The sequence below is a fragment of the Saccostrea cucullata genome, unplaced genomic scaffold (assembly GCF_032062105.1).
Source record: "Saccostrea cucullata isolate Sc308-1 unplaced genomic scaffold, CSIRO_AGI_Scuc_v1 ctg15020, whole genome shotgun sequence".
NCBI lineage: Eukaryota > Metazoa > Mollusca > Bivalvia > Ostreida > Ostreidae > Saccostrea > Saccostrea cuccullata.
In genome coordinates this window covers 1-14,608 of record NW_026918647.1, presented here as the reverse complement: position 1 = coordinate 14,608, position 14,608 = coordinate 1, and the positions used below count along the sequence as shown (strand labels likewise).

Here is a 14,608-nt window from a genome sequence, read left to right as displayed (position 1 = left end):
AATCTTAAGCAGAGCAAACAGGTCCGAACTCTGAAATATCGGGAATTGGATCAGATGCCACAGAGAATTAAGCGTCCCCTGTCGGTTTGATTGTCACCTCCGCCGTCATTATCGTGTGAACGTAGATATCCGTAGGTATATCATATATAATGATCTAACTAGTTGTGTGAAAAATGTAATTTAGTTTTAATGATAGATTGTATTTGCTGACAAGGACAGTGTATATTGGAAATGAAGAACCAATTGATCTTCAGGCTATTTTATATAACAGTTTTGAGACTTCTCTCCTCAATACTATTATATTTGCCTAATGGATTTTTGCTTAGAAAAATGAAAATATATAAGCAATTTTCTTGTTGTCGTGTATCATTGATGCTATAGATATTGAATATTTATAAAATTATCTTAGAACAATCTGGAATGCCGAACAAAAGCATATCCCCTGACGCTTTTTACTTTTTTGTAATATCATATTGCTTCATGCATAATACATTTATAGACTGATTCAGTCAGAACATATATAAATATTTTTCTATCTAACAGACAGTTGAAAAAATTTAAATCAAAATTAATGTCTATTGATATTAAAGATGCTATTGTGCAATTTGCATGAACAGTTTTGAGGACAAGATTCCAAAAATATTAGTTTATTCCTTTTAATCACATTGTTGTTCGAACACACAGGAATGTTGCTTTGAGGCCCAGAGTCATACTTATTGTTCTTTGTTTTCAAATACTTGTTATTTTCTTTTAACCATAAATCCTTTCACATATCTTTGGTGGATGAGGAATCTCAGAGGAGAAAAAACATTCTATGTCAACCGCTCACCCCTAGAAGTAACCCTCTGTCTTGAAAAGGTAAACGGATTACCCCGTTGTCAAAACCAGTATAAAATCAATGACCTAACATTTGGGTGAAAACGTGTAAATTAGAAAATTCAACCAACTGGTATATATTTAATATTTTCAAGCATGGTCATTATAGCGACCATAGAATTTTGTGAATGTTAATGAGGAAGAAAAACCCCGAATTATCTTTTTTTTTTTGTTAGTAGCCTGCTTTAGTTTTAAACTCAAAGGCGTTCAAGATTTCTCCATAATTTAGTTCGAAGAAATAAACCCTTTATTAAGAGGATAGTGGAATTAGTCTATGAATTAGAAAGGTCGACATTTGAAAAAGAAAACTTATCCACTTTTGGATGAAATTTAGCTTTGTTATTCGTTTGCCATTTCTACCTATAGTCAAGTCCTCAAGTCCAAGTAAGAAACATTGAAGTCTCTGTGATGAATTTTATTTTGGCTTACATTAAATATATCGAATCGCCATCTTAATAGAGAAAATAAGTATTTTTAATTTATGAAACGTCGTCGATATATAACTGAATGTCGAAATAAAGCTACAGGAACAGTTTTTTTCTAAACATTTTGAATACACTCGGCATCATAAGATTATAAAACAGATAAGAATACAATCGTTGAAAGACCTGCACCTTTTTTTACAAAATAATTTGGCAATGAGTTATGTACTAAAATTTTGAAATCAATTTTTATCAAAAAGCAGTTGTAAATTATGTTAATCTAAGCTTTGTTCTTTAGTTCTTACAGTTGATTTGTTTTGTTACTCTGTTTCGTTTTTATTGGTGGTTGTTTAAAAAAACTGCGTCCATTTAATAACAGAACTTAATCATATACTCTCCTGCGCCAGACACAATATTGCGAGCAATCATCCAAACAGGTCCCATGGCAATAGATCTTACATATTAAATTTCAGTTCGACATTCCAAATATTGACAACGTATTGTCAATTAACAAGGTTATTTCCATTCATATGTCGACCCGATATATTCCGGTGAGCTTGATATAAAAAAAAATACCACAGAATCTGGCAGATTTGTTTCATATTTTTGTATTTTACCAGAAAAAAGTTGTTAATGGTAATCTAACAACAAAGCTTTATGATAAACGTACAGACTTTAACTTTTCAATCGTCAACTTTCTTTACTTATAGCAGCAATATACCATTATCACTTGCATACGGGGTTTATATCTCTCAAGTGATTCGATACATATATATATACATTTTATATATAAAAAAAATGGTAAATCATTGACAAAGAACTTCATGAAACAAGAATAGCAATTTCTCCTTTAAAGTCATCTTTTTGTAAGTTCTATTATCGATACAGTGACCTTGTCAGCAAATACGATCTTTCATTAAGTCAAATATTGACTGACCTTTTTCGCACTATTTCTTACACAACTATTTACACACTACGAATTTTAAATTTCCCGTTATTTCCCAATCATGACAGGGGCACACGGCGGATGTGACCGGTCGGCACAAGATGCTTACTCCTTCATGGTACCTGATCCACGTTTGATTTTTAAGAAGTTCATGTTTTCTTTGCTTCTAATTTTATTGTTTAAATGGACTTTTGAGCTTAAGAACTATTCGTTATCTCCATATTCCGAATTCAATTAAGTCCTCAGTTTCTGATTGCCATTTCTGGTATAAAACTACAACATTTCTTCATCATTTTGGTATTGTTATTGATTGTTCTATGACTTGATAACTCATTTTACACGTATTCCAGACAGGGTAGAGCTCGCCTGAGGATAAATTACAACCCATCACTGAAGAGCATAAGACTGAAAATGTTTGAAGAGTCATTTTGATCTTTTTGAAGTGTCGTTACAGTCTCAGGGTTATTCTGCTCCAGTCAATGCACTTTAATTTCAAAGGAAGCCTATTCATTTATTTTTTATTTAATTTCTTAAAGTATTATTTTCAAGAGTGTTTTCAGATACAGCTTAAGCCACACTTAATGAAAAGAATCATGTGAAATAAGGTCTATAGAACAGGGGGAGAAGGAGTATAAGATGTGCAAATATTTTTTTTTTGTTTCGAGGAACCATGTGAGCACTGTTTGTTGAAGTAAAAAATCGAACCTTTCACAATGTATTGTAACTTCTGAAACTTTTTTTTTAATTGGACTAAATGGAATGGAATTAAGCATTTTTGAAGATTTGTGTTTGCAAATTAACCCATACACTGTACATGAACCAGAGACACACAACCTTTACATAAGGTTCTCTAGACTTTGTACGGCCGAGCTAAAACACACATATGCAGGAGAATTAAAACTTATCATTTATAAGAAAAATGAGATTAAAATTGCATTATGATATAAGACGACAAGACATTTATTTCTAAAATGATATTTTTCTTCTTCTTTCTACAAGTTAATGTCGTTAAAATTATTAGATAAAATTTTGCCAGCAACATTAATGCTTTTCGATTTCTCATTCAAAATTGCATATAAAGTTGATCAAACATCACAATTTCACCAACGAAACATAATACATGTAATTTAATCATGTATAGAAAAAAAGTTAAATTTGTACTTTGATTTAGCAACGTAAACAAACCCTTCTCATTTTGGGATATCATAAAAATTGATTTTGAATGAAATATCTCAATAAATCCCAAGGAATTAATTGAAAGTATACCATTTTTCATCTACCGTATCAGTGCTTTCAATCAAATATATCAGAGTACCAGACACAGGTGTATCAATCCATAGTTTGATTGTCTCGTAGAGATCTATTGAGCGGACACAGCACTGGGAATATCACCATCTGAAGAGCCTTTTTACACGTTTTCTATATTGATGACACATTGTTATATAGACAAAAAAATTGGCACTGGCATTGAGAACCGTTATCAAGTCTAAAATGTCCCCAACAGCAGAGTACAGGAGGAAATAGAAGAAGTGGCCTTCAGATCTCTGAAGGCCAGATAAAAAGGCCGAAATAGCTATGGGAGTCTCAGACAGAACATATATCATAACAATTGTTACAAGCATGAGAGTAGTTCTATTATATTCCATGGAAATTCTTCTGTTAGTTTGATAAATTGATCTATTCGTCAGAAGGTCTTTTCTCTTTTTTGCTCGACGAAGGAAATTCACCATACTCCCACTAAGAAGAATCATAAGGGTGCACGGTACCAATTTAAATACTACACCATATAACCATAAAAGAGGAATTTGGAACTCATGGGAATGATCGGCAGTAAAATCTGTTTTTCTGATCCAAAATCCACTCAGATTTGTTGATTCAACATTCAGGTCATAGATTTCATAATAGAAATAAAACGGCAAAGCTACCAGGACAGTTGATATAACACCAAAGATTGTTATAAATTTGGCTATTTTCATTGAACACATTCTTTTTTGAGTAAAACCTCTACATACTTGAAGATAACGAATAATCGCTAAAGAGAGAGTAAGCCAGTTTGAGAACATATGAAAAGTTAGGAAGGCGTGGAAACTTATCATAACCAAGTACATCCCATTTTGTGAATGATACATGTTTTTATTCGGTTCAGAGACGATAAAGAAGTAAACACTGTATATTAAATATGATAACACCGAGAAACCATCGCTCACTCCTAAGGTTGAGAGGAGGGTATCGGATACCGCTGGAACTTTTCTAGTCCAGGCTAAGAAATTAACACTGTTGAGAAGGACTCCTATTGTGCAAACAACGACACACAGGTAGCCATGAATTTTTCGATATCCAGAAACTTCATTTTTGACACTCTCCGTTGCATTCTCCATTGGAATGTTTTCTTTTAATTCGTGTTCTAACAAAGAACATTAAAACGCAATGTTAAAGTAAAATTCCATATTTGTTTAGTTTTAAATTCTAAATGCGTAAAATTATCTTTAAAAATTATATAATTCCAAATTTATATACTTCTATCCAATCAAATATTCCATGCAGCAGAGCCGAGGTGAAATGACACGGCTGGTATTTTTCTGATCTACAATAGTTCCGATCAAGTAATAATAGAAATGTCTCCATATCTTCCCAAGATATCAATAATTTATATAGAATCTATTCAACATTTCTATCCATAGCGTATTTTTACTTTACCACATAATTCAATGGTAAACAAGGATCTTCGTCCCCGCAGTGCTCCACTTTATATGGTTTTCTCTCTTTATTAACTTAACTATTGATTGTCAGCGGATCTTTAATGAACTCATTCCTGTAATGGAATGTTTAATTCGGAAATTTCGATAAAGCGTAAATTTCAAAGAATTGATCTTTAAACTCAGTGTCTCAAGAATCTCTAAGGGATTGTGAAAATTCCTTATTCTGGCAGCGTAGAATGTCAAAGAAGGAGCCTGATGTAATCAGTTTTATAACATTTAAAGAGGTAAAAAAGGATGAAATAAATTGCAAATGTTAAACTTCTCATTTTTCCCCAAAACCATCTGTGTTTTCAAGCATAAAACAATGAGCAGTCACTACATTCACTGTTGATTATTCTAGGGACTTTTTTTTTCCTCAAAGATATTTATATTTGTTTGCAGTTAAGTGTGAAGTTTTACGTTACGTCACGATCTAGTTGACAGCTGCGCTCAAGGTAAATTGTACACGCCTCCTAACCGCAAGCTTTACAACTGGAAGTTTCTTCTTATCCCTGATGGTTGCTCGTGCAACAGACTATTTCCGTGTCAATGTTGATAATATATGTTGACCAATCACGTAAATTGTTAACGCTGGAAGCATCTGGCGAAAAAGATCGTGACGTAACGCAAAACTTCACACTTAACTGCAAACTATAATAGTGAAGGTTTTAAAGTTGCCTTCTTTTCTAGTGTACGTCAGGAAATTGCCAATAAACCTTAAGTTGTCGTTTGCTTTAGACGTTCATAAGATCCTTCGATTTAAATATCCCCAACTTTTTGATTTAGTATAAGTGATCACCCCCCCCCCCCTTCTACCAAAATTTATGGAACTCCATTAATGTTTTAATGAGTGTAAAAAATACATGTCAAATAGATGTATAGTTTAATTTTTTGATTTTATTACCAGCCAAAGGGGTCCCTTATTTAGGGAGTCCAGGTTTGCTTCGAGGTTCGCAATCATTGATGTTCTTCCACTTTCTTTGGTGAAAGAAAAAAAAAACTTTATTGCGAATTATTGGCATTGTCGTTGAGTGGATATTTCAATGAATTTTGAAATAAGATTTTAAAATTAACATCTCTGCGTCAAGGTTCTCGGGGTGCTCAAGTGTTGATTCTTTTATGAAATTATACTTTCCTTATGTTTTCAATTTGCCTCTATTATTCGATTTTTCAAAACTCTATTCAACCATTCCCTTAGATAAACTGGAAGTCCATGGTTTTTAACATCATAGACAGGTGCTTTGTTTTTATTTTAATAAAAATATAACAATTTACTTAACTTGTTATTAATCATTTGCAAAAGTGCTTCAATAAACCAGAAGTGAAAAAAGAATTAGATAGATTACATGATCATTACGTACTGGTCCCTGCCGACAAAGCTTGTAAGGCTCGTTATATAAATTGTATTCTAGAAGATTTAATTCTACAAGTGGCATTTCTACTTATACTCATACTTCCCTGTCTAAGGAAGAAATTCTTCAAAATCATATGTCAGTTTTGAATTTTTTTAATATTCCACAGAGCCAAAATGAATTTGAACTACCTTATATATATTGGATTCCGAAACTTCATAAGAATCCTTACAAACAAAGATACATTGCGGGTTCCAGTAAATGTTCAACCAAGCCTCTTTCGTTACTCCTCACTAAGATAATGACAGTAGTGAAGGAAAAACTTCAAGAACACTGCTGTGCAACAATATATTCGAAAAGTGCTGTAAATCAGATATGGATAATAAAAAAATTCCAAAGAACTTTTGAACTTTATACACAACCATTCCCCACGATAAATTAAAATCCATGCTTTTTGATATCATTGACAGCTGCTTCTTCAATAAAAATTGAACTCGTAAATTTACTTACCTGGTCATTGGTCATTTGCAAAATTATTTTGTTAAAAAAGATTCTGATTGCACACACAAGTACTCTGGAGTTGACATCAAGAAGATGCTCGAGTTTCTGATTGACAATATCTATGTGTTTTTTGTTTTTTTTGGTGACCAGGTCTTCCAACAATCTATTGGAATTCACATGGGAACCAATTGCGCTCCGTTATTAGCAGACCTATTTTTGTATTCATATGTATATTTTTGTATTGTTTTACGGACTTTGATATTGAATACTGTTCGTTATCTCCATATCTTTCTTTCATTAAAGCAAATTTTATTGTACTTATTTAAGTACTTGGAAGTTGATAGTTATAAAGATATATAGGTACTTATCTTGTTATTAATCATTTGCAAAAGTGTTTCATTAAAGCAAATTTTATTGTACATATTTAAGTACTTGGAAGTTGGTAGTTATAAAGATGTTGGAGGAGTGAACATCCCCTGCCAACCAGTAACACCCGCTGTTGCTCCTTATCATGATCGGGAAATAATGGGAAAATCCGGCGACATTTTATTCAGTGTACATGTGTATGCAATAGACTAACAATTAGTATGAAAAACGTCAGTCAGCATTGGACTCAGTGATAAATTGTATTTGATAATTTATAATTGAAAGAAACAGAAGCATCCATAAAGAACTTCGTCATCGTGGAAAAATAATTTAAATCAATTTAAAATACATTCATTGAAATTTAATTCATAAAAAAACAAACGAAAACAAAATTAAAATTTTTCAAAAAGTGGACTTTCTTTTTTCCTTGTCTTGAATGATAAATTAGTAAGCTGAGCCTTGTTTGAAAATGGAATAAATCCAACATGATCATACAATTCCTTGCATTCGCTGTCTATAACTTGCACAGCCTCCCACTTCATGCGCATGCGCCACGTTATGGATGTCACTGTAGAGTTTCCTCGGACAGTATTATAATATTTTCTGTTTGTTTGGCCAGCCATCGTATGATTATACAGATATGACTTCATAGAATGTAAAACTTTTGTATCTGTGAAGTTATGCAGATCGTACATTGATTCCAAGGGATTTTCAGCCAGATATTCATACAGTTGTGTTTTTATCTTGTGAGGAAATTTTAACTTTAAATAATAACTTCTCATGATATCCATCAGCATTCTATTACAAAAAGACTTGGCACTCATTCTTAAATTTGTGTCATTCACAAAGCGGCCTCGATATCGGGAAAACATGACCCCTCGCGGATCCCTGATCAGGTGTATGACCTTCAGATCTGGAACTAGTTCAAGAAGAAGAGCGACGACTTCCATAGAGAGCCGTATTGTTTTTATAAAAACACTTTTGTTGACACACATCTCCTGCAATTTACGTGTACACAACTCAACATTATTAGTGGCATTTTCACTTTTTAAGCAATTGCCATATTGATCCTGTGTGTTGCTCATAGATGGCATGGTCATGACTCGTAGAATGTGCTTATCAACCTGCTGGAAATCGCATAAAAATAAGTTTAAAATATTCCGCACTACATAACTTCCATCTTCAAGTTTTGTTTTAGGTAGTCTGAAAAAGAAGAGAATTATAGATAATTTACAAATTGATTGAAATGTCTTCCTTTGATGCAATTGATTATATATGCGGTTCTATTCCATAGAAGACACTTATAGTGTTGGAATATATGACTAGTTTTAGCACTGTGTCTTCAATATGCAATTTATTCTTGATATATGATTCTTGATATATGATATTCTCTGGTGTTTATTAACAAAAAATCGAAGTATGACTTTAAGTAACTGTTTATCGAAAACTTTTTTAAATGTTCATTATGAATTCAGTTTTTTTTTCGATTATAGAAATACAAATGTGTATTTTCCTGTGATTTATTAACAATAAAATTAACAATAAAATAATCTATGTACACAAATTACCTGCATCCTTTGTTTGTAAAAGAACATAATTTTGACTGAGTAAAATAAAATTGGTCTGTGAAAGCTTTGAGGGGTTCATAAGTGGCCTTCAGATCTCTGAAGGCCAGATAAAAAGGCCGAAATAGCTATGGGAGTCTCAGACAGAACATATATCATAACAATTGTTACAAGCATGAGAGTAGTTCTATTATATTCCATGGAAATTCTTCTGTTAGTTAGATAAATGGATCTATTCGTCAGAAGGTCTTTTCTCTTTTTTGCTCGACGAAGGAAATTCACCATACTCCCACTAAGAAGAATCATAAGGGTACACGGTACCAATTTAAATACTACACCATATAACCATAAAAGAGGAATTTGGAACTCATGGGAATGATCGGCAGTAAAATCTGTTTTTCTGATCCAAAATCCACTCAGATTTGTTGATTCAACATTCAGGTCATAGATTTCATAATAGAAATAAAACGGCAAAGCTACCAGGACAGTTGATATAACACCAACGAATGTTATAAATTTGGCTGTTTTCATTGAACACATTCTTTTTTGAGTAAAACCTCTACATACTTGAAGATAACGAATAATCGCTAAAGAGAGAGTAAGCCAGTTTGAGAACATATGAAAAGTTAGGAAGGCGTGGAAACTTATCATAACCAAGTACATCCCATTTTGTGAATGATACATGTTTTTATTCGGTTCAGAGACGATAAAGAAGTAAACACTGTATATTAAATATGATAACACCGAGAAACCATCGCTCACTCCTAAGGTTGAGAGGAGGGTATCGGATACCGCTGGAACTTTTCTAGTCCAGGCTAAGAAATTAACACTGTTAAGAAGGACTCCTATTGTGCAAACAACGACACACAGGAAGCCATGAATTTTTCGATATCCAGAAACGTCATTTTTGACACTCTCCGTTGCATTCTCCATTGGAATGTTTTCTTTTGATTCGTGTTCTAACAAAGAACATTAAAACGCAATGTTAAAGTAAAATTCCATATTTGTTTAGTTTTAAATTCTAAATGCGTAAAATTATCTTTAAAAATTATATAATTCCAAATTTATATACTTCTATCCAATCAAATATTCCATGCAGCAGAGCCGAGGTGAAATGACACGGCTGGTATTTTTCTGATCTACAATAGTTCCGATCAAGTAATAATAGAAATGTCTCCATATCTTCCCAAGATATCAATAATTTATATAGAATCTATTCAACATTTCTATCCATAACGTATTTTTACTTTACCACATAATTCAATGGTAAACAAGGATCTTCGTCCCCGCAGTGCTCCACTTTATATGGTTTTCTCTCTTTATTAACTTAACTATTGATTGTCAGCGGATCTTTAATGAACTCATTCCTGTAATGGAATGTTTAATTCGGAAATTTCGATAGAGCGTAAATTTCAAAGAATTGATCTTTAAACTCAGTGTCTCAAGAATCTCTAAGGGATTGTGAAAATTCCTTATTCTGGCAGCGTAGAATGTCAAAGAAGGAGCCTGATGTAATCAGTTTTATAACATTTAAAGAGGTAAAAAAGGTTGAAATAAATTGCAAATGTTAAACTTCTCATTTTCCCCAAAGCCATCCGTGTTTTCAAGCATAAAACAATGAGCAGTCACTACATTCACTGTTGATTATTCTAGGGACTTTTTTTCCTCAAAGATATTTATATTTGTTTGCAGTTAAGTGTGAAGTTTTACGTTACGTCACGATCTAGTTGACAGCTGCGCTCAAGGTAAATTGTACACGCCTCCTAACCGCAAGCTTTACAACTGGAAGTTTCTTCTTATCCCTGATGGTTGCTCGTGCAACAGACTATTTCCGTGTCAATGTTGATAATATATGTTGAGCAATCACGTGAATTGTTAACGCTGGAAGCATCTGGCGAAAAAGATCGTGACGTAACGCAAAACTTCACACTTAACTGCAAACTATAATAGTGAAGATTTTAAAGTTGCCTTCTTTTCTAGTGTACGTCAGGAAATTGCCAACAAACCTTAAGTTGTCGTTTGCTTTAGACGTTCATAAGATCCTTCGATTTAAATATCTCCAACTTTTTGATTTAGTATAAGTGATCAACCCCCCCCCCCTTCTACCAAAATTTATGGAACTCTATTAATGTTTTAATGAGTGTAAAAAATACATGTCAAATAGATGTATAGTTTAATTTTTTGATTTTATTACCAGCCAAAGGGATCCCTTACTTAGGGAGTCCAGGTTTGCTTCGAGGCTCGCAATCATTGATGTTCTTCCACTTTCTTTGGTGAAAGAAAAAAACTTTATTGCGAATTATTGGCATTGTCGTTGAGTGGATATTTCAATGAATTTTGAAATAAGATTTTAAAATTAACATCTCTGCGTCAAGGTTCTCGGGGTGCTCAAGTGTTGATTCTTTTATGAAATTATACTTTCCTTATGTTTTCAATTTGCCTCTATTATTCGATTTTTCAAAACTCTATTCAACCATTCCCTTAGATAAACTGGAAGTCCATGGTTTTTAACATCATAGACAGGTGCTTTGTTTTTATTTTAATAAAAATATAACTCGTCAATTTACTTAACTTGTTATTAATCATTTGCAAAAGTGCTTCAATAAACCAGAAGTGAAAAAAGAATTAGATAGATTACATGATCATTACGTACTGGTCCCTGCCGACAAAGCTTGTAAGGCTCGTTATATAAATTGTATTCTAGAAGATTTAATTCTACAAGTGGCATTTCTACTTATACTCATACTTCCCTGTCTAAGGAAGAAATTCTTCAAAATCATATGTCAGTTTTGAATTTTTTTAATATTCCACAGAGCCAAAATGAATTTAAACTACCTTATATATATTGGATTCCGAAACTTCATAAGAATCCTTACAAACAAAGATACATTGCGGGTTCCAGTAAAGTTCAACCAAGCCTCTTTCGTTACTCCTCACTAAGATAATGACAGTAGTGAAGGAAAAACTTCAAGAACACTGCTGTGCAACAATATATTCGAAAAGTGGTGTAAATCAGATATGGATAATAAAAAATTCCAAAGAACTTTTGGACAATTTGAAATCATAAGATTTTACCAAAATCAACAGCTTAAAAACTTACGACTTTTCAACTTTATACACAACCATTCCCCCACGATAAATTAAAATCCATGCTTTTTGATATCATTGACAGCTGCTTCTTCAATAAAAATTGAACTCGTAAATTTACTTACCTGGTCATTGGTCATTTGCAAAATTATTTTGTTAAAAAAGATTCTGATTGCACACACAAGTACTCTGGAGTTGACATCAAGAAGATGCTCGAGTTTCTGATTGACAATATCTATGTGTTTTTTTTTTTTTTTTTTTTTTTTTTTTTTGGTGACCAGGTCTTCCAACAATCTATTGGAATTCACATGGGAACCAATAGCGCTCCGTTATTAGCAGACCTATTTTTGTATTCATATGTATATTTTTGTATTGTTTTATGGACTTTGATATTGAATACTGTTCGTTATCTCCATATCTTTCTTTCATTAAAGCAAATTTTATTGTACTTATTTAAGTACTTGGAAGTTGATAGTTATAAAGATATATAGGTACTTATCTTGTTATCAATCATTTGCAAAAGTGTTTCATTAAAGCAAATTTTATTGTACATATTTAAGTACTTGGAAGTTGATAGTTATAAAGATGTTGGAGGAGTGAACATCCCCTGCCGACCAGTAACACCCGCTGTTGCTCCTTATCATGATCGGGAAATAATGGGAAAATCCGGCGACAATTCAGTGTACATGTGTATGCAATAGACTAACAATTAGTATGAAAAACGTCAGTCAGCATTGGACTCAATGATAAATTGTATTTGATAATTTATAATTGAAAGAAACAGAAGCATCCATAAAGAACTTCGTCATCATGGAAAAATAATTAAAATCAATTTAAAATACATTCATTGAAATTTAATTCATAAAAAACAAACGAAAACAAAATTAAAATTTTTCAAAAAGTGGACTTTCTTTTTTCCTTGTCTTGAATGATAAATTAGTAAGCTGAGCCTTGTTTGAAAATGGAATAAATCCAACATGATCATACAATTCCTTGCATTCGCTGTCTATAACTTGCACAGCCTCCCACTTCATGCGCATGCGCCACGTTATGGATGTCACTGTAGAGTTTCCTCGGACAGTATTATAATATTTTCTGTTTGTTTGGCCAGCCATCGTATGATTATACACATATGACTTCATAGAATGTAAAACTTTTGTATTTGTGAAGTTATGCAGATCGTACATTGATTCCAAGGGATTTTCAGCCAGATATTCATACAGTTGTGTTTTTATCTTGTGAGGAAATTTTAACTTTAAATAATAACTTCTCATGATATCCATCAGCATTCTATTACAAAAAGACTTGGCACTCATTCTTAAATTTGTGTCATTCACAAAGCGGCCTCGATATCGGGAAAACATGACCCCTCGCGGATCCCTGATCAGGTGTATGACCTTCAGATCTGGAACTAGTTCAAGAAGAAGAGCGACGACTTCCATAGAGAGCCGTATTGTTTTTATAAAAACACTTTTGTTGACACACATCTCCTGCAATTTACGTGTACACAACTCAACTTTATTAGTGGCATTTTTACTTTTTAAGCAATTGCCATATTGATCCTGTGTGTTGCTCATAGATGGCATGGTCATGACTCGTAGAATGTGCTTATCAACCTGCTGGAAATCGCATAAAAATAAGTTTAAAATATTCCGCACTACATAACTTCCATCTTCAAGTTTTGTTTTAGGTAGTCTGAAAAAGAAGAGAATTATAATTTACAAATTGGCGTATGTACAATGAAAATTATTAGACTAAAATTATAAGAACTTATTATTTGTATCATTACTTTATATAGATAATTTACAAATTGATTGAAATGTCTTCCTTTGATGCAATTGATTATATATGCGGTTCTATTCCATAGAAGACACTTATAGTGTTGGAATATATGACTAGTTTTAGCACTGTGTCTTCAATATGCAATTTATTCTTGATATATGATTCTTGATATATGATATTCTCTGGTGTTTATTAACAAAAAAATCGAAGTATGACTTTAAGTAACTGTTTATCGAAAACTTTTTTAAATGTTCATTATGAATTCAGTTTTTTTTTCGATTATAGAAATACAAATGTGTATTTTCCTGTGATTTATTAACAATAAAATTAACAATAAAATAATCTATGTACACAAATTACCTGCATCCTTTGTTTGTAAAAGAACATAATTTTGACTGAGTAAAATAAAATTGGTCTGTGAAAGCTTTGAGGGGTTCATATAAATAAAACACATCCGGGGATTGTTGTATGACGTCAGCTGTAAATGTTGATCCACTGCGCAAGTATGTTAGTAGCAAAATTGGAGCCCTCCTGTTTAATGGAGGATCTGTAATTTACACAAAGTAGGTGAAAAGAGTGATAAACTTTGTATATGGAGATCCAGTTATACTTATAAGATTTTTTTTTATGAATAAATGGCTCATAATAAGAATATTGCAGATGTTTGTTGGCATTACGCAAATATTTTTAAACGCATTGAGTGCAAAAATAATTCATAATGAACTTGAATTATATCCGTCATTTAAAATAATATCTAATACTGATTAAAGTCCTTTTTTCTTTACAATTAAACATTGTCTGTGGTGTCTTTGAAAGGAAGAATTTTATCCGTATATATTATTGCTTTATTTGTTGCTATTTGATAACTTAATCATGCATTCAAAAATTAGGTAGTGGTAGTTCAGAATATTTTCTATGTAGTTTGATTATTTCCAGATGGCCGAAAGAAAATCTTAAAAATAGCTATCATTAT

General features: G+C 32.4%; 2 protein-coding genes across 2 annotated transcripts; both read right to left on the bottom strand.

Annotated features, from left to right (window-relative positions):
• Positions 1 to 7,540: 7,540 nt before the first annotated feature.
• Positions 7,541 to 9,699, bottom strand: LOC134269071 (carbohydrate sulfotransferase 1-like). Its single transcript, XM_062751291.1, has 3 exons — positions 9,559 to 9,699; positions 8,770 to 8,894; positions 7,541 to 8,404 (listed from the first exon to the last, which is right to left on the bottom strand). Exons 1-3 carry the CDS (start codon positions 9,697 to 9,699, stop codon positions 7,594 to 7,596), a joined length of 1,077 nt encoding a protein of 358 aa, XP_062607275.1. The 3' UTR covers positions 7,541 to 7,593.
• Positions 9,700 to 12,669: 2,970 nt separating this feature from the next.
• LOC134269060 (carbohydrate sulfotransferase 1-like) lies at positions 12,670 to 14,189 on the bottom strand (the record flags this gene model as incomplete). The annotated part of the gene is made up of 2 exons (XM_062751280.1): positions 12,670 to 13,548; positions 13,996 to 14,189. Coding segments are annotated over 2 exons (1,005 nt in total), but the record flags the coding sequence as incomplete, so codon positions are not given.
• Positions 14,190 to 14,608: the final 419 nt, after the last annotated feature.